General features: G+C 41.8%; 1 protein-coding gene across 2 annotated transcripts; it reads left to right on the top strand.

The window, feature by feature from the left end:
- Nucleotides 1-23: 23 nt before the first annotated feature.
- On the top strand, nucleotides 24-23,513 carry golga4 (golgin A4). 2 transcript variants are annotated; one of them, XM_070976992.1, is made up of 25 exons: nucleotides 42-250; nucleotides 1,373-1,444; nucleotides 3,003-3,104; nucleotides 6,142-6,210; nucleotides 6,330-6,656; nucleotides 6,759-6,806; nucleotides 6,892-6,948; nucleotides 7,035-7,133; nucleotides 7,439-7,583; nucleotides 7,704-7,894; nucleotides 9,122-9,205; nucleotides 9,562-9,709; nucleotides 9,796-9,974; nucleotides 10,346-10,444; nucleotides 10,559-10,714; nucleotides 11,577-15,166; nucleotides 15,255-15,376; nucleotides 15,743-15,873; nucleotides 16,967-17,053; nucleotides 18,464-18,484; nucleotides 18,629-18,697; nucleotides 19,074-19,149; nucleotides 20,983-21,080; nucleotides 22,579-22,665; nucleotides 22,795-23,513. In XM_070976992.1, exons 1-25 carry the CDS (start codon nucleotides 173-175, stop codon nucleotides 22,807-22,809), a joined length of 6,150 nt encoding a protein of 2,049 aa, XP_070833093.1. In that variant the 5' UTR covers nucleotides 42-172; the 3' UTR covers nucleotides 22,810-23,513. The 2 variants fall into 2 exon arrangements, with proteins under 2 accessions (XP_070833092.1, XP_070833093.1); XM_070976991.1 differs by lacking the exon at nucleotides 3,003-3,104 and having other exon boundaries at nucleotides 24-250.
- Nucleotides 23,514-25,284: the final 1,771 nt, after the last annotated feature.

The following is a 25,284-nucleotide window of genomic DNA, read 5'->3' as shown; positions in this document are numbered from 1 at the left end:
TCCTCCACGTTGGCCGCACATGCGCACTGAGCGCGGTCACCTGCTGGACATCAGAAGCGAACAAGGAAGTCTAGTACTGAGGACTGGATGTCAGGCTAAATATAAAACTAAATACATCTCCGCTGATAGTAGTCCTCTGTCCGTCAGCTGTTTGCTACACCGGCGTGACAAGATGTTTAAAAAACTTAAACAGAGGATAAACGAGGAACAGTCACCGCAGAGGAATGCGCAGTCACCACAGCAGGCCCAGGTTGGTTGTTGAGTTGGAGAGAGCTAACTAGCTAAGCTAATATGTTTACATTGCTGAGTTGTTAGCCAAAGAAGATAGCTGTCGTTTTGCAGAAATTAGAGTTCATGCTTCGAAAATAGTTGTTAGCTAATATATCGCCGATATAAGCTGGCAACTTTTGTGAGCTTGTTTTGTCAGTTGGTCCTTTTGTTTTCTTCTCAACGTTAGCACCATGCTAAATCACTTAGCTACCTAACTTAGCTGTCATCAGCTGCTGCTAGTAAGGTGCGTTCAAGTCGACTTGTAACTGGTAAAACTCGTTGTCACAGGTGGAAAAATCAAAAAACATGTAGGCAACCGTGAACTTGAAAAACATGAGAAACATGAGAATCCACACATAGACAGTAGGGGCGGGTCTTATTTATGTTGCTCTCTTGGCTGCGAGCGGATGTCAGCTGGTAGTTTTATTTGACGCATGCAAATCCTGCCTGTCATCGAAATACATGAACACTAAAGGTCAGAGCAGACAGCGCACTTGTTTCAGCGTCAAAGTTTTAGTAAATAATTATGAGAAACTCTGCAACAAAGCTGCTTCATTTTGGTCAAAACTGTAGATTGCAATATACTTAATCACACTGCTGTTTGGGTTCAATCTGTTCTTGCTAGTCATTGCAGTTTAATCATATTTTGCACATGTTGTTTTTATTTTTGTGCTATTTCGCTGTAAATAAACTCAAACCATTTTTTTCTTAAAAATCCAAAACCCATATAACAGTGTTGTTTGCCAAACCCACTTTGTGGCAGGAAAAAGCTGCCATGTGGTGTTTACTGCTGTAATTCTGTCCAAGTTGTTTCAGATTGTCTTTATGTTAGTTTGTCTTTAAGTTAGTTTGTGTTTGCTATTTTCTTGCTTCACGACCAGCATGTTAAGCTGATGGGCTCGAAGGTGAAAATGACAAACTTTGGAGTGCAATGACAAGAAAAGTTATATCAGGCAAACTGCAGTGTTGCAGTCGTCCATCAAGTGATTATATGTCAGGCAGCCAAAAGACTTGAAATCTTCAAAACCTTATCAGAGAGCATAGCTGTGTTTGTGTGTATTCTGTTTTGTGATGGAGTATTTCTTCTGTTTTCTTTTAACAGATGGGCTCTGGAGACCGGCGCAGCAGCCAGACACCCTCTTACGATGGCTCGCCCTCTCCCAGTGATAGAGAGGTGAGCGTGGCGTCAGTCTGTGATGGATATATGTTTAACGTCTTTGAGCTCAAACTGCAGCCTGCAGACATTTTCTCTCCCCAGCTTATATTCTAATTTTCAACACACAGTAATGTTTCTGACAGTCCTTAAAACATATGCTATGTGTTTTGTTAATGCATAATGCTGCCTAAATAACAATCCAGTGCCTTTTTGATTGCTGTGCCAAGTGAAAGTAAATCAGTGACCAAGCAGTGGTTTCAGTTTTCAAAGGGTGTAAGCTGTCAATTTTGACTACTACTCTCAAATTAAATTTCATTGATTGATCATAATTTGTTAATTTGAGATAAAATGCTTTATATTCCCTGCACATTTCCTGAATCGTAGCAGTTCCACTTCTTCAGGCAGCAGATGGCAGTCAGTCAATGAAGGGTCCATGAGAACAGATGATCCACAATAACATTGTGATAACTGAGGTTGTATAGAAATCAGCACGGTGATCTCATTACATTTAACTACATGTTAATACTTGGCCAGAGAACATCTGGCTAATTATTAACTGTAGTCTTTTGTGTAAAGCTTTCTAACATTTAGATGTAAAATTCAGTATACTGTATATATACATTAATAGCTAATTTAATGACACAAACCAATTTATTTTTCTGTGTTTTACTTACTCTGCTCATCCAAGAGAGACACTGCAAAGGGCATTCGAACTGTGGAGAGCAGACTGTGCTTCAGCATTTGTATGAATAATTGATGTATCCTCCTCTCAGTGTTTTTCTTTCTCTGGTGATTTGTTGGAATATTTCCCCCCAGTGGATATGGGCAAGATTATGCAAGACTTCTTTGATTCATTAGATGGAGGTAGGCCAACAATGAGGTACCGACGATGACTGTAAGACTGATGATGCAACATATGGTTAATACTCTGTTTTAGAGCTTAGATATGGATGTTTGCAGTCTTGGGTGTTTGAGCTTCAGATGAAAAAAATGGGCTTAATTACTCATTCATGACGAGTTTTCTACATTTCAACACTGCAGACCCCAAACTGGAATAGTGACCGTGCCGCTTTGTGCAGTTTTCTATACTCTACTCTCTCTCTCATCCTTTGGAAGCACAGGTGTGTTGTTGTAACTTGGGCTCTTGTGCCCTCAACTTAGGAGCTTCTTGTCATCGCGGCATCTTTTTTTCACCTCACAAATCTTTAACACTTTGACATCTCTGAAAGTGTGTATTTGATTATTTACCTATTTTTGGCAATGTTATAACTTAAGACTCCATGCAGCGATGTCAAACTGTTATCCATAACATTAATGTTGATCAAGTGTTTCACTTTCCCATTTTTTCTTATTTTTCTTCCTATCCCATTCTCTCTCTCTCTCTCTCTCTCTCTCTCTCTCTCTCTCTCTCTCTCTCTCTCTCTCTCTCTCTCTCTCCATCCACCTCAGTCTCTTTCGGCCAGCCTCTTCTCTCCCTCCAGCGCTATTTCACGCTCATGGTGTTGTTTTTCTCATTGCTCTCTGTGTTCCTCTCCTTTCCCCACCTTTTGTCCCGTTACTGCACTGACGGGGTCAGATGCTGGCCGGGATGATAGCAGAGCCCGCTTTTCTCTCTGAATATACTATCTTTGCTCTGGACCATTCAAAACGACCCAAAACGGCCCAGGTAGCCAGTGTGGTGAGTTTGTCCTCACTTCCTGTCTCTTCCTCCTCATCTTTCTCCTCCTCCTCCTCCTCCTCCTGCTCCTCCTCTTGCCCTGTTCCTTCCTCCCGTCTCCGCGCCTTTGGGGAATCGTAGAGGACTGTGGCCCAAGTAGGGACAGCTTGTTCCCTGCTCTCTGTCTCCTGTTTCCTTTGGATTTAGCAACAAGAAGGCATCTCATATCTAGGCTAACCTTGCATCTAATGGGAGTTAAGGTTGACATTGTGGGATAGAAGCTTGTGTGCTTTCTGCCATATGTTGGTTTATTTCCCTACCTTTCAGTTGTTATTATTATCTGTCACAGAATTGAGTATTGCCCCCTTGTCTTTAGGTGTCCTTATTTGCTTGCTTTATAGACCCTCAGCACCCCGTAATGTTGCCTGATGGCCTATGTCCCTTCTCCCAGTCTGTTTATTTGGAGAGTTTCACAAGCTATGGGAAGGCATTTCCACTAGTTTAAATGTTGAATAGCATCTGACTCTTCCAAGTAAACAAACAGACCAGAGCACCTTTTTAGATGCATCAAAAACTAGATGATGTGTGTTCATATGTGGAGGCAGCAACAGGACTAGAGGAAAACAACAATCTTAAACTACTGAGTGTCATTTGTGATACAGACAAAACAGATTTGAAATCCATACATTACATTCATTTCGCTAATGTTGTGTTTGTCTGTTCAGATGTATGTTTGATGTAATGTGTAATATAAAACTGCTTGTTTGATGTCCATAAGTTGTTTGTGCTTTGACAACCACTTAACTACGTGTTGTAAAGGGGATTTGGCTATAGTTATTTGCAGTTTATGTAATATCCATCTTGTTTTAAAATTCAAATTTATATTCATGACTGTTTTAATTGTCCAGTGATATGAGTATTTTATATTAGCAAACACAGTTTGACATTACTAAAATAAGAACTTCATCTACTGGGGTCAGTAATGACATGTGAATAACCTTGTCTGTAACACAACTAATACTATAGGAATATATAGGAATACTGGTGAGGTGGGTTAAGTCAGTAACTCTTTACATCTAGTTGAATTAAGAAAATAAGCAAAATGCATATAGTGTAACTATACAGGTTATACAAGTTAGCCTAAAACCTTTTTCTCTGTTGTCAGTAACAGACTGTGGAGATCAGCGTATTATTGCACAACATCTGGAAAATTTGAATGTGTTGCAGCTACAGATACAACTGTTGTCATGATCATCTGTTGTGATGAAATATCTTTCAGTCCCAATTCCAAAAGAGTTTGGATGCTGTATAAAACAAACAAAAACAGAATGCAATCAGTTGCAAACAAATTGTGTTTCCTGGCAGCAGTTTTAGTCTTCCTGAGTCCGTGCAGTAATATCCTTTAATACAATCATGTGTTCACAAAGTGGGGAACCTCTCTCCATCCTTGCTTGTGAATTACTGAGTCTTTCCAGGATGCCCCTTTCATACCCAATCATGACACTATCACCTGTTACCAATGAGCCTGTTTACCTGTGGAATGTTCCAAAAAGGTGTAGCGTTCCACATCTTTCCCAGTCTTTACTTACTCCTTTCCCAACTTGTTAAAAACATGTTGCTGCATTAAATTCAGAATAAGCAGATATTTACAAAAATTAAGATGATGAGGTAAAAGATTAAATATATTCTGTTTGTTCTTTTTTCAGTGGAGTATATGTCAAAAAGGATTCACATTCTGTTTCATTAATGTTTTAAAGAGCGTCTCAACTTTTTTGGAATCGGGGTTGTAAATCCAACACAGTATCTTTATCATGTTCCATCTACATCTTATTGAAATAATATCAACACATCCTCACAAGCCGTTATTTGCTTGATCCAAAAGTAAACTAAAATATCATTCTTTTATTTTATTTATTTATTTATTAAATTTTTTTTTTTTTTTTTCATTTTATTTTGAAGGTACACATTTGTTTTGCCAGCTATGTTTGTCGTTTGAGATATATTCAAGGAATCTTCCGTCTCTAGGAATTATGCTTGTGCTGGTTGTTTGATGAAGGTAGTCGTAGTGAGTCACAGGATTTTTTGATTCAGTCTGTGAGGCGAGTGAAGTGTATTGACAAGTAGTGCTGAAACATGGTAGAGGCATTCAGCTCTTGGTTTACTGTAGGCAAAGATGATAAGCATTTACATGGGATGAACACATGGTGAGTTTTTAAATTTGGTCTTTTATCCCTGTTTAGTCACACAAACCTGTGAGAATGAAGTAATCAAGCATCAGTTTGTTTAAATAAAGGCTTTTCTTGTAAACTCTCTGTCTTCCTCAATGTTACCATCTTAGACAGTATCATAAACAGTATAATTAGTACCTCCTTTACATTCATTTAGTTCTGCTGACTCCGACACAAACAGCACACCCCATATGCAGCAGAATGAACACATTTAGTAAAAACAAGTTTAAATGTTGAAGTGTGGAGAAAAGACCCTCTCCTAACCTGCAGCACCCACACAAACAGATCCTGGAAGTGGCTGCCATCAGAATATTTTCCAAGAAACAGGACAGAAATGTTTTGCACAGTAATCCAGAGGAAGGAGTGGCTCGGAGCTGGAAAAAGGAGGAGAAAATTTGCTTACTCTGATCCTGCTTCTTAACAAGTTAACTAAACCAACTAAGCTGCTCAACGTTCCCTTCAGTTGTGACTCTCGTGCTCTTGTAATACAGCTGCACACGACACTGCCAAGCATCTTTAATTCAAATGCCAATCCTCCTACTTGACTTTAACTGTCTGTTTGTTCTGACTTCATGGCTGTTCTGTAGAGTCTAGTTTTAACCCTTTTTGTTTACTGTACAGTAGAGATGCCTTCTTTTATGTATTTAACCCCTCTGTTTTTTCCAAGTTGCATGAGGGTACCCATTGCCCCTGCATTGCTCCCAGCAATACTAATATTGCTCCCTCCAGAGTAATCAGGGAGAGCCATGCTGGGTGTGGATGACTAACTGGCTCAGGACAAGTTCACTGGCACAGTTTTTCATCTTCTCATAATGTCTTTTTACCTGCAGAGTGCCTCCAAAGGACCGACAAGATCTCCCAGAGGTAGCATCAATGGGGATGGAAGTGCTTCTCCTCATGTATGTTAATTATCCAATCTTCTCATACCTCCTCTATGATCTTCAAGTTATAATGCTGTCATTCATTCTGTAATATGTTTAAAATGAGCTTGCATGTATGTTTTTGTTCTTTTGGACAGAGAGAGGAGACACAGTCATTTACCCAGAAACTGCAGTTGAAAGTTCCCTCAATGGAGTCGTTGATTCGTGGCGGTGCCAGTCGGGCAGAAAGCCTGTTCCGCTCTCCCTCCAAAGAAAACCTGGTTCGAAGCTCATCGCGTGACTCCCTGACACCTGTGGGAGAAAGCGAGTTCCCGGGCGGCCCCACGTATGATCCCCCCTCAGATATTGAGAGCGAAGCTGAGGAGCCAGCGGGAAGTGCAGAGTCCCTTTCCAAAGAGCAGTTGTTGCACCGATTGCTTAGAGTGGAGAGGAGCCTGGGGAAGTACAGAGGGAAGTACTCAGAGGTGAGAGTCACACAGAGAGTGTGAGTGAATATCAGTAGTTACTTTGAAGTATTCTTTTCTGCGTTTTGGCCTTGTACTCAACTCTGATTGTTAACCCTGCAGCTGGTTACTGCTTACCGAACAGTACAACGAGATAAAGAAAAGACGCAGGTAATTTCTTTTCATTTGACATTTTGTGGAAAAAGTTTGTATCCTGGTCTGATCAGATGCTCATTTCTGTTCTCCGTCCCCTCAGGTCATCCTCAGTCAGAGTCAAGATAAAGCTCTCCGCAGGATAGGGGAGCTGCGGGAGGTATGGCTATATGTTACAAATGTATCTCAAGGTCAATATCGTTTTTCCTTTTTGTATAAAGTTTCAACATATTAACTGATTTCTAGGAGCTTCAGATGGACCAGCAGGCTAAGAAACACCTCCAGGATGAGTTTGATGCAGCACTTGAGGAGAAAGACCAGATGATCACTGTACTCCAAACACAGGTGAGTGTTGTTACACAGATTTGTTTGGTTTTTTTTAATGTGCACCAAGACTGCAGCAGTAGCTTTCAGAATTGACAAGCAACAAGTGACTAATGACTTAACGTTGGGAAAAAATGTAGACTTTATTTATACAATACATGAAAAATATTTTAATGCATTTATCTTTGAAAAAGCTGCGCCAACCATAACCTTAAACTATTCTATGCATGAAACGGAGACAAATGTACACAAAGCATGTAAAGAATAATGCTATATTTGTGGTAGTCAGAGGTTTATATCACTAACTGTGTTTTTTTTTTTAACAGGTTGCTCTGTTGAAGAAACGAGTCAAGGGGGTCTCTGACAGCACTGTCCCACCTGAGGGAGATGTTCCTCAATCTGAAGATGCGTCAGACTCTTCCACACAAAGTCCTTTGAAGGAGCAAGGACTCGAGCCTGAAGTCACTGAGGGTAAGCACACTTTTTGTCTAGATCTGTATTTAGGTTGCCAGCAAAAGCAAAACAGGAAGTTGTTGTCCATGATAGTTAAATGTTATTTCTCTTAACCGGTGCATTTTATGTTCTGGGCAGGAGAGGGCAACAGTGATCCGACCAAGCTTTTGGAGGCTCTGCAGAAGAGAGTGAAAAGGCAGGAAAACCTGCTGCAGAAGTGCAAAGACGTGATGCGCACACACAAGGAGCGGAGCGCCCAGCTGGGCACCGAGAATGAAACTCTGCAGGAGCAGCTGCAGGAGAGACTGCAGGAGCTGGAGAAGATAAAGGTGGCTAACCCGTGTTCAACGGCAAAGATACATTAGATATTATCTGCTTATACACAGTATCGCTTTGTCACTAAGGTATTTTCAAAAGAACAAAGTCAACATATCTCAAAGCATTTTTCCTGAAGACAGCCACTCGCTAGAAATTGATGTGGCGGTAAGCTGTAATTACGAGGAGGTTTGATTAAAATGGGGCTGAACTGAGATGCTGCAAATGACAGAGTGGGTTGCTGTGGTTCTCAGAGTCCGAACATCCAAATTCTCTGGCCAAGCTCCAGGATGTGGGTTCATGTCAGCATGACATGACTGAACCATTGTTTTCACTGATGATTCAAAACATTTAGCTTCAATGGTATGACTGTGCTTGTTTAGCTTGTCCATAGCTGCTCTGATGTTTTGCAGCGTCTGATAACAGATGTTTGGTATTACAAAGATGCTATGATAATAGACAGATTGTCTGCAAATGTATGTGGATTGACTTGCTGTATTTTCTTTTTTTTTGACATTATTTTAGTGTTGAATCTGCGCTCTCTTTGGGAATATGGCCTTTCCTCTGTCAGGAAAAGCAGAGGTTAACAGCCGTTTAGCCCTCTTAAGCAGCATGAAGGCATCCTGGAACTGCTGGGCAGGCTGTGCTCATCCCCTGCCTCAGACAACTATCCCATAAAACAGACCATCTGTCTACGATCCCAGACCTTCAGGCATTTTTGAATTTTCTATTTACAGTCTGGTTGACAGAGTGTCATATGCTGTCTTGGGCTTTTTTTGTATATTCATAGTAAAATTATAGATGATTTTTTTTTTTTTTTTTTTTTTTTTTACTGAATACTGTTAATCCAAAGAATATGTAAACATCCATGCCTTGTTGCGTACTCAGATCAAACAAACAGAGAAATGCACTCAGCCCAGCACTTCCTGTTTAGTAACCACTGGTTGCACAGCAGTGGCACGGAGACGTAGCTACTACATGCCACTGCTGCTTAGCTGGGCTGTAATTTGGGTCGCCTTGTTGGTTTAGGTGGGTTGTGTACATGGTCTGGTCATTTGGCTTGTGGGTTAGTCATCCTGGGTGGTGTAGCAAACATCTCATTCTGTTTAAGTTATCTGACCAAAGCATATACAGGATATGAGTCCCAACATCAGAAAGGGCCCTGTGTAAAGTTGGACATTGACAGCTGGACGTATGTCACATCATCATTTGTAATTCTGTTGAATGTTTTGTGTTTATAGGAGCTGCACACAACAGAAAAGACCAAGTTGATCACTCAGCTGCGAGATGCCAAGAACCTCATTGAACAGCTGGAGCAGGACAAGGTGAGTGAGGAGTTTTTCAGGCTTTAGTCACGTCTTGACTCAGAGTCCTGCAGATTCAGTTGTAGACGTGTTTTTACTCTGCCACTGAGTAAAGAAGCTAGACACCTTGAAGTCCCATATTGTTCCTCTTAAACTTTGACCCCAGCTCTGCAGGATGGACAGCAGCTCATGAGATCAGCGTGAGGAATGCTGAAAGCACTTAAAGTCAGAAACAATTACAGACACAGAGCTTGACTTGGGTGTAAAATACTGAGATAGCACTTATCAAATCAGCATCAATTTCAGCGTCGATATATCTGCTCAGACCGTACAGTTATTAAAAAGTTGATTGTCTTTCGTGGGCTGTTGTCTTTCAGGGAATGGTAATTGCTGAGACAAAGCGCCAAATGCATGAGACGTTGGAAATGAAAGAAGATGAGGTTGCACAGCTACGTGCCAGACTCCAGCAGGCTACTGCCCAGAAAGAAGAATTACAGGAACAGAAAGAAAAAGCAGAGAAATCAGGTGAGCGGAATCGACTTCTTGGTTTGGACAAGAAAAATGTATTTCCCAACTATGTTAACAATGTTTTTGGTTTTGGTTTTGTAAAGCTTTCGAAGAACTTGAGCGGGCACTGGGTGTAGCTCAGAGGGCGGAGGAGGCCCGAAAACAGCTGCAGGTTCAGCTGGAGGAGCGAGTAAAAGAAGTTGAAAGGATCAGTGAGGAAGAGAGGAAGAGTCTGCAGCAGAAGCTCACACGAGTCAAACAGGAGGTCGTCACCATCATGAAGGTCAGGAAGTGACTTCTGCTGAATGCTCATGCATTCATTTTCATGTAGAGGAAGTCATTACTACACACTGAGTTGGCTGTTTTGGTTGTGTTTCCTTGAACATGACATGTTATCATCACTTAATAGAAGCTAAGTAGTAACACTGAACTCACCAACTGAAGTGTTTTCACAAGGAAAAACAGCAAACAGTCATTAACAGTATTACCTAGGTAAATACTTAAATACTGATAAGGAGGGCAGTGCAAGGCAAATTTATACTTTTGTTTAACTTTTTTTTTTTTTACTAGTGTTTGATTATATTCACTGTTGATGTACTGTTGATATTACTACATAAATCAGAGTCTTTTCATTCTTATAATTGATATTATTAGCAATCATCCGAGGAAACGGTGGCCAATCTGGAAAAACTCCACAGTGAAGCTTTGGCTGCGAAAGAAGAAGAAACAAATGCCAGAATCAACAAAGCTGTGGTATGTGCCAAAGGTCCATTCATTTCATTTAACAACATAATCAAGTCCATCAGATGAAAAGCAACCACTGTTAATCTTCGATTTTGACATTGCTCTTGCTTCTTTGGTGTTTAGGAGCAATGCAAAGAGGAGTTTGCCCAGTTAGCCAAGGAGCGAGAACAGCAGGCTTCTCTGGCTCTGGAGGATTCAGAGTTGCAGAAGACAGCTGTAAGGACGGAAGCTGATAACAAGGTTAAAGAGATACAGCTGGAGCTGGAGGCTGCAAAAACTGTGAGTTCTTGTTTGTTTGTTTTTACAGTTGCTTTGTTAAAAATGTAGTGACTTGGATAGTATTGGACCTTACTGAATGCTTTGAGGCTCAAATCATTGCTCATTTCCGTGCAAACACGGCCTCCATCTTTCATTTGTTCAGCCACCTTCTTGAGGTGTTCAGCATTGCAATATACTGTTTGCATCCCTACCGTAGCCTTGCAAAACTGTTGGCTAGACAACACACAGAACTGACCGTAAATAGGTAAGAGGCGGTGTGTATTAAACTGCAGTAAATACCCCAACTGAGACTCAAATTCCAAATGTGCTGTACACATGTCCAAAGAATTCCCTTAAAACCTGAATAATATCAGCATATTCCACATGTTTTTACCAGAAAATGATTCATCGGGAACAAAGCCAAATGACCCATATCAAATTTGTATGTTTTTATTGAATTTTTTGGCAAGATCTAGGCCCTATGTGATTGTGCACACACATAAACACACACAGGGAGGGAGGACAAAATGGATTTATTCAGTGGAAAATCAAACTCTGAAATATCATTTATTCCATCATTTTGAACTGCTGTACAGATTAGAGCATATTCTACTGTAAAGCATAATACATGTTTTTGAATTGCATAATGTGTTGCAAAATAAGAATTTAAAATAAAATTTTGTTTCACATGAAACTGTAGAAGTGCTTTAACGGTGTCATCTGTTCTTCAGTCTGAGCTGTTACTTAGAAATGCCACATGCACTCCTTGAAGCTTTGATTAATTGGTGATAACTGTACTGATCTTAATTATTGACAGTTTATTTCAATATCATCTCAGAAATCTGTGAAATTACTAACTGTATCGAGTCATCTGTGGTTGCAGAGAATATTGGAGCTGGAGAGCTCTCAGGAGAAGATCTCACAAGATGGATCAAGTCTGTCCCATAAACTTTCCAGTCAGTTGGACGAGCTGAGGGATAAACACAAAGAGCAAATCTCCGCATTAGAGGAAAAGCACCAGGAGCAGCTGGAAAAGCACAAGAGCACCCTGACCCAGCAGCGTAATGCTGCTCTTGAGGAGCTCAAGGAAAAACACAGCGTTGAGATGCAGACCCTTCTGAAAGATAAAGAACTGCAGTTCCAAACGCATGTTGAAGACATGAACCATAAAACTTTAGAGAAACTGGATGCAAAGCAGGCAGAGCTAGAGGCAGTTTCTGCTGAACTTTCTGAGGCTTTGAAGAGGAAGCAGCTCCTGGAGGAGCAGTTGGTGGCAGCTGAAGATGCTCATAGTTTAGCTCAACAGGACCACGAGAAGAGGTTTCAAGACTGGGAGGCAAAGCACAATGTAGAACTTGAAAATATCAAACAGGAGCACGAGCAGTCACTTGGAGGCATAGAGAAAACTCTGAAGGAGGAACTTAACGCGTTGAAGATTGTTCTGAGAGAAAAGGAAAAGGAAATTGAAGAGCACATGCTTAGAGAAAAAACATCACAAGAAGAATCACACGAGCTGAATGTCAAGGTGAAGGAATTGGAAGAGCTGCAGCAATGTGTCTCACAAGCCCAGCTCGAGAATGGGAGGCTAAAGGAATCAAATGCACAGTTCAGTAAGATCTCAGAGGAGTTTGATCAGTGTAAGAAGGATTTGACAGATTTGAGGCATCAGTTGGAAGTAGCAAAGAATGATTGCCAGCAAAAAGAGAAGTCGCTTCAAGAATTAGAGCACCAGTTACAACAGAGCAGAAAGGAGCTGTGCGAGCAAGAGAAGGCATTTGCTGCAGAATTGAACACTAAGCAGGAAGAACAAACACACCTCAAGAAACAGCTGGATAATGAAAAAGCTGCCCTTGAGAAGAAGATGAAAACCACCATAACTGAGATGGAAGCGAAGCTGAAAACGCAGGAAACAAAAATGGAAAAGTTTAAACAGAAGGCCAAAGACATGCATGAGAGCTTTAAGAAAAAGCTTCAGCAGAATGAGGAAACCATGAAGAAGGAGCTTGAAAAGAAGGAGAAAGAGCTTCAGCAGAAAGAGCTACAAGTTCAAGAGAAAATTGTGGAAATGGCCCAAAAAAGTTCCCAAGGCCTCAGTAGTGCAATGTCTGAGCTGCAGGCCAACCATAAGGAAGAATTGGAGAAGCTACATGACGGCCACAAGCATGCGATTGAGGAGTTAGAGCATCGTTGGCAGGAGAAGTTAAGACAGCAGGAGGAGGAATTAATGGAGAAGCACTGGCACATACTACAAGAGAAGGCTCAGGAACTGGAGGAAACGTCTCAGCAACTTTGCAGAGGCAAAGAGGAGAACGAGCAAGCCTTGTGTGAAATAAAAGATTTAAAGGAGGACCTGGCGATTCGAGAAACCACCGTGCAGAAGCTGCAAGAAGAGCTTAACGAAGCAGCAGTTAAGCTTGAAAGTTTGTCCCAGGCCGAGGCGTTGCTCAAAGAGCAAATGGAGTCAGTGGAGAGGAACCTTAACCAGGCTCTGAGTGAGAGGAACTCCCTCCAAGACCAGCTGAACACAATGAAGGAAGAGAACAGAGAGAAGTTAAAGACCTTGTCAGATAAGCTGGAGGAAACAGAGATGCAGCTTAAAGCAGTGGAAGGTTCCACCTGTAAGGAAAATGAGGACTTGAAGAAGAAATTTGAGGATAATGTCGTCCAACTACAAGCTGCTATCCATACTAAAGTAGAAACAATTTGCACTTTAGAGGAGAATCTCCGCCAGCAGAAGGAGGAGAATAAGAATCTATGCATTTCATTAGACCAGATGACTGCTCAGGTAAATGCTCACACTGAGCATGTCAAAGCCTTAACACAGGAGAAGGAGAATCACTCTCAGTCTGTCAGTGAGAAAGTTCAGAAAATTGAGGAGCTGAGTGAAGCAAACAGAGTCATGTCAGAGAGCATGAAAACAAACGAGTCCCACATCAGTAACTTGGAAAGCATCATCAGTGACTTGAAAAATCAGCTCGAAAGTAGCATAAAAGAGAAGGAGGAAGCCATAAATCAGGTGAACCAGCAGTATGAAGAGGAAAGACAACAGGCTGCTGAGACCACAGAGAGATTAGAGCAGGAGAGAAAGTCTGCTTTAGAGCAGGCCAATGCACTCAGGAACAGCCTGTCTGAGCACGAGAACAAGGCACAGACCAAGTTCACCCAGTGTGACAACACTATCACATCTCTGCAGACCAGGCTTGAAGAGCTGGAGCAAGAAATCTCTGAGAAGAATGACGCTCTGCAAAGGCTGACAGCAAGTATTGACAATCAATCCATCAGCAAGTCTGAGATGGACCAGGTGTTGAGCGAGAAGGAGCAGAAGGTCAGCGGACTGACCTCGGAGCTGGAGAGTTGCATCAGTCGCCTTGGTGAGCTTCAGGAGCAGTTAGCCTTGAAGACAAAAGAGTGTGAACAACTCACAGCTGACCTCAAACAGCAGCACAGCATCAGGGAGGATGAAAAGAGAGAGTTTACAGAGCAGCTGCAGCAGACCCAGATGCAGTGCACTCAGAACGGCATCTTGGAGCAGGAGCTGGTGGAAAAACTGCGCTTGCTTGAGGAAGACAACCAAAAGTGTGAACACAAGCTCAAAAGTCAAAGGGCGGAGTTTGAAAAGATGAAAGATGAGCTTATTAAGAGCAACGAGGAGAGCCTGAAGGCAACTGAGAAGATGTCCGCGGAGAGCGTTCGGAAAGTATCAGAGCTGAAGAAGAAAGCTGAGCAGAAAATCAGTCAGATTAAAAAACAGCTTACCTCGCAGCTGGAGGAAAAAGAGCAGGCGATGAAGGCTCTTCAGACCAGCCTGGAGGAAACCAAGAGCAGCGAAACGTCCGGCAAACAGTACACAGAAACATTAGAAGAGAAAACAAAAACATTGGAGGAAGCTCTTGTCAAACTTAAGGAAGAGCAGGAGAAACAACTTGAACAGATTCTGAGTAATGAGAGGCTAGATAAAGAAAAGTCCTTAGAGGAACTGAGGAACATGTACGAAGAGAAGCTGTCCTCTCTTCAGAGGGATGCAGCGCAACAAGGAGAGCTCAAAGAAACTGAATCAGCGTTGCATGAAACCGAAGCAAAGCTGAAAGAAGCAGAAGAGCAGAACGGCAACCTTCTTGCAGAAATAAATCGACTGAAAGAAGAATTATGTGAGAAGGACACTCTGCTCGATCAGCAACGGTCAGCTGTTCAGCAGGTCCCACATCCATCACCGCCCGAGGCTGAGATGATGGTGGAGTGTAGCAGCGTCCAGCAAACCAAGAGCACCATGCAAAACCACTCTCTGGTGGAAGAAGACGGCGAATCTCTAGAGTCTCTCAAGGGCCGTCTGAGTCAGGTGACGAGCGAGAAGGAGAAAATCCAGAAGGACTTCTCCAGGCTGCAGAAGGACATCCGATTACTGAGGAAGGAGCATGATCAGGACCTAGAATACATGAAGAAAGAGTTGATGGAGGAGCACGAGAAGAAGCTTAAGTAAGCTCATGATGTCAGTTTCTAATGAAGAATCAAAATGAGATGTTATCTGTAAAACTGACATTTCCTCTGCTATCTGTTCTAACAGGCTGGAGTTGGAAGATGTGGAAATGAAGCACAATTCTGCTATCAAGCAGCTAATGAGGGAAATCAACACACAGATGGCTTTGAAAGAGACGGAGCTTGACAGAGCAGTGAAGGAGGCCATCGGTGAGGCAGGATTCTCCACTCCTCAAATTAAGCTGACAGCATTTACCGCATTTCGTTTGTTGTCACGGCAGGCTAATTATATTTTAGGCACCCATAAAGCTGCCTTGAAATTGAAATTCAAAGTCAATAGGATTTGGCTTTCATGTACAATAGTAGGGTGGTAACTACATGGAAACATTGTGGGTTTTTTTCTTTTTAATCTCGACCTTGGGTGGAACAAATTGAGCGATCGCTGCATTTGGAAACAGTGCGTCTGAACTGCCGTGTTCCCTTCTTTCCTCCACAGTTAAATATTATTACATTCCAAATGAATTTGGTTATTTTTTTATGCGCTAACTCTGGCGTCTTTCCCTTTCCTCGGCACAGGCAAGGCCCAGAGCGTAGAATCGGAGCTCATCAGCAGCCATCGTGAAGAAGTCAGTCAGCTGAGGAAGCTGCTTTCCCAGAAGGAGGATGATTTGCACAGAACTGTTCAGACATATGAACAGGTTATACAGGTACAGAAAGGTGGAGCTGAACCACAGTTCTCTTCAAATAAGACCTCGATTTACCATGTTTACCATGAAAAGGAGATTAACCCCAAGCACCTTATGGAAGCTAATTATTTCAACCATTATCCATTACTATTTAGCTATTTCAACATTTACTTTAAGATAAGACTTTATTGATTCCACACTGGGGCAATTCACTTGTTACAACAGCAGGAACTAAAAAGGAGGTGGAAAAAAGAAGAAATAGACAATAAAAAGACACAAAATGAAATAAAAACTATTGAGACTATTTACATAAATACTATAGTAAATAGTATGAAAGATATTTAAGAGAACTGTCTCAGCTGTTTGTCCACTTTGTTTAGCCTTTTCGATCATTCATCCATGACTGTTTCAGTCGTTTATGTGTCACCTTAAAGGTACTATGTCAACTGTTAGCCACTAACTTTAGTTATTTTAACAATTCTGTTCATTAAAGCTTGCTTTAAGCTTGCTACTATTACTCTTAAACCTTTTCAATGATGTATCCATCACCTTTTTTAAAAACGTTAAACAGTTCATTCGATAGGGCGGCACGGTGGCGCAGCAGGTAGAATTCTGCTAACTATTCAAATGTTTATTTTTTACATTTTTAGCTCACTGTTTCAGCTTCTCCACTGAGTCTCCTGTTTCTCTTCAGATCATTTAAATCTTTTGCCTGTTTCTTCTCTGCTTGCTTGCTTGCTAACTAGTTTTCACAAGCTCTTAATCACAACATTGGTTGAGTGTTATGTGATTAAATAAGTGGATATATCTATCTCAATCACAGCATTAATTCGACTACTCCTCAATGTTTCCACATCTCACAAAAAAAAAAAAACAGAATCATTAATCAGTGCCTGCTGAATGATATGTATTTGGAAACCAGACAGCCGATCGTTGAAGAACAGTCAGCGGCTGGTTTAAAATTGTCTCCCTCGCTGTCTCCAAACATAATTAAGGGCGGGGCGTCTGAAAGAAGACACTGATCGAGTGATTTGACCAACATATTTGAGCTGTGAGTTGTGATGCTGAGATGAAACATAGGAAATTACTCAGCAATTGTTTTTTTTTTCCCCAGAGTCGAGAGGAGGAGATGGGAGACAGAGTGTGGCAAGTCCAGAAAGAACTGGAGGAGTTGCAGGGAAGGAGCCACGACACTGCTGAGGTACAAACATGACCCAAATTCAGCAGGTCGCCAGACATCTGCAATTAGTGTCACAACCTTTTGATGCACTGGGGACATTTTTCTGTTTACACAGATGTAGAAATTCTTACCTGCTGCTGTTAAAGTCCATTATGTCTCAAACTGCAGGTTTAGATTAAGTTTATGGAGTGATTCTGTTGAAATCGTAAGTCACTGCATGAAATCACTTCTTTTTAGCTCCCTCTCCTGCTCCTCTGGGAAAAGGCTGGAGTCTGATGAAAACATTTGAGTGACAGCCCGATCCAGATGCCTTTCTGTGTCCGTACCTTAGTGTTTGGAAGTTCACATCCAGGTTAACAGGCTGAGCACTTATCGGTTAACTTTCCCTCTGTCTCGCTTTATAATTGAAGGATTCCGCCCGAGAGCTCAGGGACAGTTTACTTACATACTTCACTCTGATCAGCCTCTCGCCCCAGTCCTGTGGCTGCTCTCCAAAGCATGCCGGATCCTGTGAAGCTCGTCTGAATCACTCAGGAATGTTCTCCTAGGGAAGCAGAGATTGTGAGGCAGCAGCCAGCCTCAATCCCTGTTCTCAATTATCATCATATGAAGTGATTCTAGGCCTTAGATTTATACGACAGAAATACTCACATGCAAGATGTGCGCGCTGGAAATGGGCCAGATAGGACGAGAGCACTCCAGAGAGAAGTTTGACCCAGGTGCTGGGGTGCCACGAGACCCCGGTACGGATTCTTCTACCTTTACACTGTGTCCAGATGCGCACAAACACAGAGAATTACACTGCTCTCTGCTGCATTTTTCCCCGGTGAGGTAATAATTTTATGAGTGGATTGTATGGGTTTATGCACAGGGAGGCCTTACGACGGGCCTCACAAACCATTCTTCATTTCGACAGTGGGTCAGTGTGCCTCCTTAGAGACAGCAGACCAACACTCTTTCAGAAGTACAAATCCAGTTTTGTCTGTGTGTGCAGACGAAACGAAAACACCAAACCAACAGTGAGTTAGCTCATCTCTCACTTCTTTCTCCATCCTCTTGGATGTCCCAAAGCTTTTATACAACATTGCTCACTCAGGACTAAAATGCCTATTTGTTGGGGACTATTTTCAGCGGTGGATTAATACACATTTGATGCAATAGAACTCAAAAATCACTACAGTCACTACAGAATAGATCAGCGACACAGTAATCAGATATACAGTATGAAACTTTGGATACACAAACTTTGTTGTTGGTTTTGATTTTTGGGATGGGATTTGTTGAGATGAGAGGTAACAAGTTCACGTAGTTATTATATCATTTCTGATTAAATTTGTGTATTATTATGTTTACTGTTAGTGCATGTGTATCATTTTCGTATTCTATTCTAACACACAGTATCTTCCTTTTTCCTTATTTATTTCGACACAGATGAGCACAACAGAACTGCAGGTATGTTTCCACTGAGTTATAATTGTTTGATCAACAAAGCATGCATCACTGATCGCTGCATCATTTTTGTGCGCTACGTTACGTGTTTCACCGTTAACCTGCCAGTTCTCACAGATATCCATGCTGTGTGCTTCTCTACCGCAGGCTCAGCTCGCGGAGAAGACGACTTTGCTGAGCGAGGCTCGGCTGAAGGAGCAGGGCTTCGTTGAGAGAGTGAGTGTCAGGGCATTGTGTGCGTGCGCGCGCGCGCTCTTTGCTGGGGACAAGTGAACAGCAAATCCCACGCAGTGTATTCTCAGGATTCTATGGCCTCCAGCAAAAGGAGCTACTGCTCTCCTGCTGCATCAACTTAATTACACAGCACATCTGTTTACATTTGGTTTACCCCTATAAACAATCAGAGCAACGCCTCCCACAGTTTTTCTCACACACATCGTCATTCTCACAAACAGCCCCCGAGGATGGTCAACAAAATGCTGCGCTCATGTCCCGTGCAGCAATTAGGCTAATGCATAGAATTAACCCACTGGGGTTAAATAGCCTCTTTTTACTATTAATCTGTGCATGCTTGTGTGTTCCTTCACGGCAGATTCACACGCTTGAGGACAAGATTAAATGTTTCCACCGGAGCACTGTTGTAACTCATCTTGGGAGCACATTCAAAGGTAAAGTTAGCACCCTGAATCACTTAGTTCTGCTTCTTGAGCCAGTTTCCTTGTAGATCAGCACAACAAAGACACCATACCACATGCTCGGACACATGCAATGTCATGAGACACTGTAACATAAACTACATACACCCACAACACAAGACAGGTTACCTGACTTTTATACTGCAGTAGGGATTTTTAACACATAGCATATGCTGTAATTATAGGTTGCGTTAACATATGCATTTCATTATTATTGTCCAAGGAGTCTCGCTGCTCTGTAGTATCTCAGAGTTTTGACACACTACCAATCATCTGCCAGCCCCCACATCTCTTCATGGATGTGTCAGGAGACAATGTGAATCTGGATAGTGTGTGGCCTGGTTTGACCATGCTTTTGAGGACATTTTGGCCCACTAAGGGTGATTTTAGGCTTACTGGTTAGGATTAGAGCTGTGGTTATAATTAGGGTTTGGTTAAGTTTAGAGTAAGGGTTAGGGTTAAACATATAACCATTGTGGTTAAGGACAGGTTAAGCCTCTAGGTGCTGACTGTAAATCGACACAGTTTCCTCAAGTATATCGTAAACTGAACGTGTGTGTGAGTGTGTGTGTGAGAGAGAGAAAGTATGTAGGGCGATTGTGTGAATTCTGCCCTCCTCTTAGAGCTTCCCTGCTGGTGTAATAAAGAGAATCTGCTGTCAGAAGGGGGTGGTGAAGAAGCCATCCTCAGATTTAATGGGTTTTGCAGATTGTGGCCTTAATGTCTCCCACACAGGACCCTGCAGCACACTGCAATACACACACTAGCTCCAGCCTGATACCTCTGGCCTGTGTTTGGAATACAGTACTTATTAGTGACTCATTATGAATCTGTTGAGCCCCTACGTGGCTTCAGGTAGAAGGGCTGATCAGAAGGCTGTTGATAGGTGGTTTCATGTCTGTTGGTGGGGCGGTATGGTCAGCTGGAGGTCAGCAGGACAAAGGCTGTGAGGTTTATTGGTCACCCAGTACTTCACTCAGGAGATCAAAGAGCTATTTGTGCTCCTCTATCACCTTTTCCTCTCTTTTAATCGCGTGGTCTGTCTTGGCACATGCATTTGGACATTTGGTGTTGTCTGAATGAATATTCCAGATAAGCAGAGAAGAGGTGGGTGTTGTTCCATATTAAAGACCTGATGGGGATATTTTAGTGCTACAGGCAGTAGCCTAAGTGTTACCAGCCCTGTCCATGCTGCAGCATAGTTTCCCATTCATAGTTTTTAGAGGGATAATGGTGTTAGCTTTGGGCGGAGAATTAAAATGTTCATTCTTTAACTCTTGTGGTATTCATTTGCTCAGGCTATGCTCCACCATTCTTTCTTGCACTTAAAGTTGGTGCTTAATTTGGGCCTGTACCTGTGCAGAAAGCGGCTGTGTGCATGTGTGTGCAAGCTGACAGTGACAAGCATCATTTTACTTTAAAACTAGATAAGAAAAATAAACACTGTACATTTACAAACCACATTTATAATGTTTCAGGAAGTTCATCCTGATTTAGATCTTACAGCAACATTTTCTTTTGTATTTGTTTACTGTCTCTCACCACAAACTCTTGAGACCTGGCCACAGCTGCAGAATAGAGTAGTTAACACGTAGTCCTATAAAAGCAGCATTAATTTACAGCATTGCCACATAGCACAGGACCCGAGAGCCCTGAGAGAGAGAGAAGCTTGGCTATTTAAAACATTTTTCATGAAATATTATTTGAATATGACGGTTTATTATCACAGTGTTACTCAAGAATGTACTGCGGTGTGACTGGCCAGGTCTCAGATGATTAAATGACTGTTTTTGCCTGATTTCACAGATTCTGGATTCAACAGCACTGATCTGCTCTCAGAAGCCACTGAGATGGAGTACCTGAGGAAGGTGCTGTTTGAATACATGATGGGACGGGAAACAAAAGTATGCTCATGTTTTTCTTACATTATTATACATAGGAAAACATTGCATTATTGTTTATATTATTTTGTTTTTGTATTTTATATAATCATTATATAATCATCTTTAGAAATGGTTGGTTGACTGTAAAAACAGCAGGAACAACAATATAAGTAAGTCCATGGGCTCTGCTTTGATTGCACAAGCACACAGCAGTAGGTGATGGGGGCACGAGCTGTGTGGGCACCTCCGAGCACACCTACTGTTTTGGTTCATGTATGTGCTGCAAAGTGCAAGAGAATGAAGGTGAATGGAGATTGGAGGGTGTGCTGATTAATATATGCACTCTCAGCCAATCACAACAGCTGAGCCAAGTGTGTAGCAGCCTGGTGTCACTTGCACGTGACTTAATCACGATGGACAGCCGTGTCTGATGGCACAGGACTTCTCAAGGCAGTGGCTACAGATTTAACATGTCTCTGCCTTTAGATGGCTGCAGGGATGTAATGAACGGAACGAGAAGCTGTTCATACTGTTCATAAGACAGCACATGTGCTGCAAACACTTCATTTGCTGTAATTGATAAAATTACCAAAATGGCAGCGGAGTGACGTGGTTCAGAGACGTCTGTTCTCTGAGAAACGCAGTTTGCACCAGATTATTAATTCGCTTTGCGCTTCCTCATTTGAATACACCTCCCACCTGTTTGCACCTCTCCACCACCTGTGTACACCTGGCACCAAAACACCACACGGTGCGATGATCAGCTCAGCTGATTGGTGTGCCACGGTGAAAATAGAGCGCCATGACAACGACTGCGATGTTGAAATTTCTAAGTATGTTTGGATGTGGTCGATAAACTGCACCAAACCAAACGATTTAAAACCCAGAACGGTGGAATGAGAGCGGATGATATAGGAGAGTCTTTTTTCTTTTTATTTTTTTTTGCGGGGTACCCTTTGACCTCTGTTTGCCCCACAAAACGTGAGAGCATTTAGGACATCGTTTAAAAGTCATGTTGTGTCCGGTCTTCGTGGGTAAAATTAACAGTGATCTCCCTAATTAACAGTGCTGTTGACATGGTCCTAAAGTCAGCGGGATTTTCCCAGCTCCTCAGCAAACAGTTAGTCTTTATGGCAACACGGCAGACCTCCCCTGTGAGGAGGATGTCCCTCAGGCTGCAGGCTAGAACATACATCTTGCATGACGCAGATTTGCCTTTTAAAGACACGCTGGCCTTGTTTAGTGTTCGTTGAGCGCTTCGGTTTCCTACACAGCAGCCCTGTTTCTGATTATCCCCTGTGTTTATGGGGAAATGCATGCACCCCGGGAGATGGGCCTGGACTTGATTTTTTTTTTTTCTGTTCCTTGATGGGCTTTGATTGTCCCAGATCGCGGTGTCAAAGGTAGGTGGTTAGTGTATCTGGTGTTTATGAAAGGGACAGAATTGTCCTTGAAACACTGAAAATGTACGTTGAAGATGATGTTCTTTTTTATTTATTCATTTGCTCCTCATCCTCAGACGATGGCCAAAGTGATTACCTCCATGCTCAAGTTTCCTCCAGACCAGGCACAAAAGGTGTTGGACAAAGAAGACTCAAAAGCAATTGTAAGCATCCTTTTAGCTCCTGAAGAAACTTTCACTCACCTCAGCCTTCTGGCATGAAGTGCATATGACTCCAAATCTTCACTGATAAACACAATTCATTGCATTCATTTCACGTGTTTCCCTCCACAGCCGTGGTTACGATGAGCGCCTGAATGATTTGTGTACTTTGGGGTGAAAATCTGCTGCTACTGCTGCTGAAGGGACGACTGCCATGGATTTGATGAAGCCCTTCTCTCTTTCTCATTCATGTCATGCGTATGTGGATGTGGGTGTGGGTGTTTGTATGTGTGTTTGAGCACACACTGGGACATAAGAGTGGTGTGCGTGCGTGCGTGCGTGTGTGGGTGCTTGTATATGTGAGTATATCTAAAGGTATGAGGGAATTAGAGAATATGCCAGAAACACAAATCTTCCATGAATCCAGTTTTACTCTGAAATGGAATCCGTTAATTTATATGTTTTAGATTAAGTTAAATTGTTTTCCTTTTATGTTAGAATGTGTTTATACAGATTGGCTTGTGCAATAAATTTTATCATTATCACATATTGATGCTGACAGGTCAGTTGATTTATAGGTTTCTGTGTTGTGCTGTTGTCTGAATCACTTCCTCTGTGAGACTGTAAACGACCCTTTAACTGTGCACTCACACCACATAAAGGTATACTGGCCTCTGGACCTCTGTTGTCTAACACAGCTTTTCTATGCTTTATATTTTGTCACTGACACTGACATAGAAACACAAAAACACAGACTGTAAATTGTACTATGATAATTAAACCTGTATTATAGGGCACTATATGACTTGCTATACATTTTCAGACTAACAGATTAAATCTTATTTACAGAACACCGTTTGTCACTCATTTATCCTCACTGTCATACAGTATCTTGCATGTTAAACTCAATAGCTTATCTCATTAGCTGGTGTAACTTTGTTCAGCCTGTCTAACAGAAGATAAAGTATGATAACATCCTGTTGAAATAGACACATGGAATGCAGACATCACAACACATCTGGGTTTTAAAGATCCGGTTGGTAGTAGGTCACATACCTCAGCAAGGGCGACCTTTGTGTGACCTTTTCTCTCCTCCACATCAAAAATGTAGTTTTATGAATGAAGAGATGGAAGTCAGAATAAACTTAATTGGTCAATTATGCTGACACTTACAAGGACTTTCTTTGACACACTGTGGAGTAGTAGTATCATTGAATATAAGGAAGAAGCATATTGGATCAATGATTAACTTCCAGACTGGTTGTGATGTCACAAAATCATGCTTATACATTTTAAACTCCAATTTGAAGTGAGCTCTGGAAGCTTTCAAGCGTTACAGTGTCAAACTCTGCAACCTGTACATCATTCTGCACAGTGAAGCCCAAACATCCATTGAATGAATATGAAGCAAAACACATTGGGTGTGGGTGGGCCTTAAAACAGCACAGAGAACAAATTCATACGTAGAGGAGGATACAAATGAAGACCTGCAGCTAAAAAAAAGCAAGCAACCCTAAACATGAAGCTAGGCTGTTACTTACAGACAAGAGCTGGACACAAACTTATGTTAATTCAGGTCAGATTGTTTGTATGTACTTGGATTCTGGTGATGGCACAGTTCAAAGAATACTGAAATATTGTATGGATTATAAAGGACTATATACAGAGGTGGTTTATGTGCATATTGAAAAAATATGTACAGTAAATATACTGTGCAGAACTGTACAGATGACAATGAAGGGATCTTATTAACTGTACATGCTATTGGACAATGAACACGCAGTGGTTCCAAACCAAGAAGTCGCAAGGTAAAATACAGAAGAGTAACAAAAGAGAAAACAGCAAAGAAGGAAGCTTTTCTGTAACACAACATTTGGCATTTTTCAGACTCTCTTTTAATCTTTGCCCTTGTAAAGCTTGATCATTTATTTCACCAAGACTCTAGAAAGTATTCAGATTAAACAAGAAACTACAGTGGTCACAACTGGTAGACATTGCTTTGTTTTCAGGGGACAGAGAAAGAAACCACATCAGAGGCGTCTCTTGAGTGGGTTTTCATTTGGTAAAAGTCTGCAACAAAAGCTCTCTTATTGTAAAAGCTTTGAATTCCTCTGAACGGGTTACTCACATCTCTGTCTAACTGTGCTGGGAAATATCCCTAACCCTGATTCAAACTCTGAGAATCTCACGTCTTCAGTGACTAAAAATCAATAAACAGCTTTTTTATGTATGAAGATGAGGATGTCAGTCAGTTCATCGGGAGAGGAAAACGTTAGATGGCAGCAGTGCGCCCTCATCTCTCACTGTAGGTGACTGGAGCCCCTGAAGCCCACGGGTGAAATGTGATGCTTTGCGCCTCAAAACCATTCGCGTCTCTCCATGACCGCGTTACCCGTGCCAGTGCACCACAATGAAACACTTTTTCCGGTTTAACCTTTCATATTAAAAACTTTAAAGCGCTCCTAACCTAAGCGCAACTAACGGCGATGCTTTTATTTTGAGTGCAACTTCCGGTCTCATCCCGACTGCCTCTTGTTAACTTGACACAGCTGACCGCATTTATCACCACGACAGGGAGCCTGCGAGCAACAACTTTCTCAGATTGACACAGAATGGAGAGAA

The sequence above is a fragment of the Chaetodon trifascialis genome, chromosome 13, assembly GCF_039877785.1.
Source record: "Chaetodon trifascialis isolate fChaTrf1 chromosome 13, fChaTrf1.hap1, whole genome shotgun sequence".
Taxonomy (NCBI): Eukaryota; Metazoa; Chordata; class Actinopteri; order Chaetodontiformes; family Chaetodontidae; genus Chaetodon; species Chaetodon trifascialis.
This window is presented reverse-complemented; position numbering and strand designations above follow the sequence as displayed.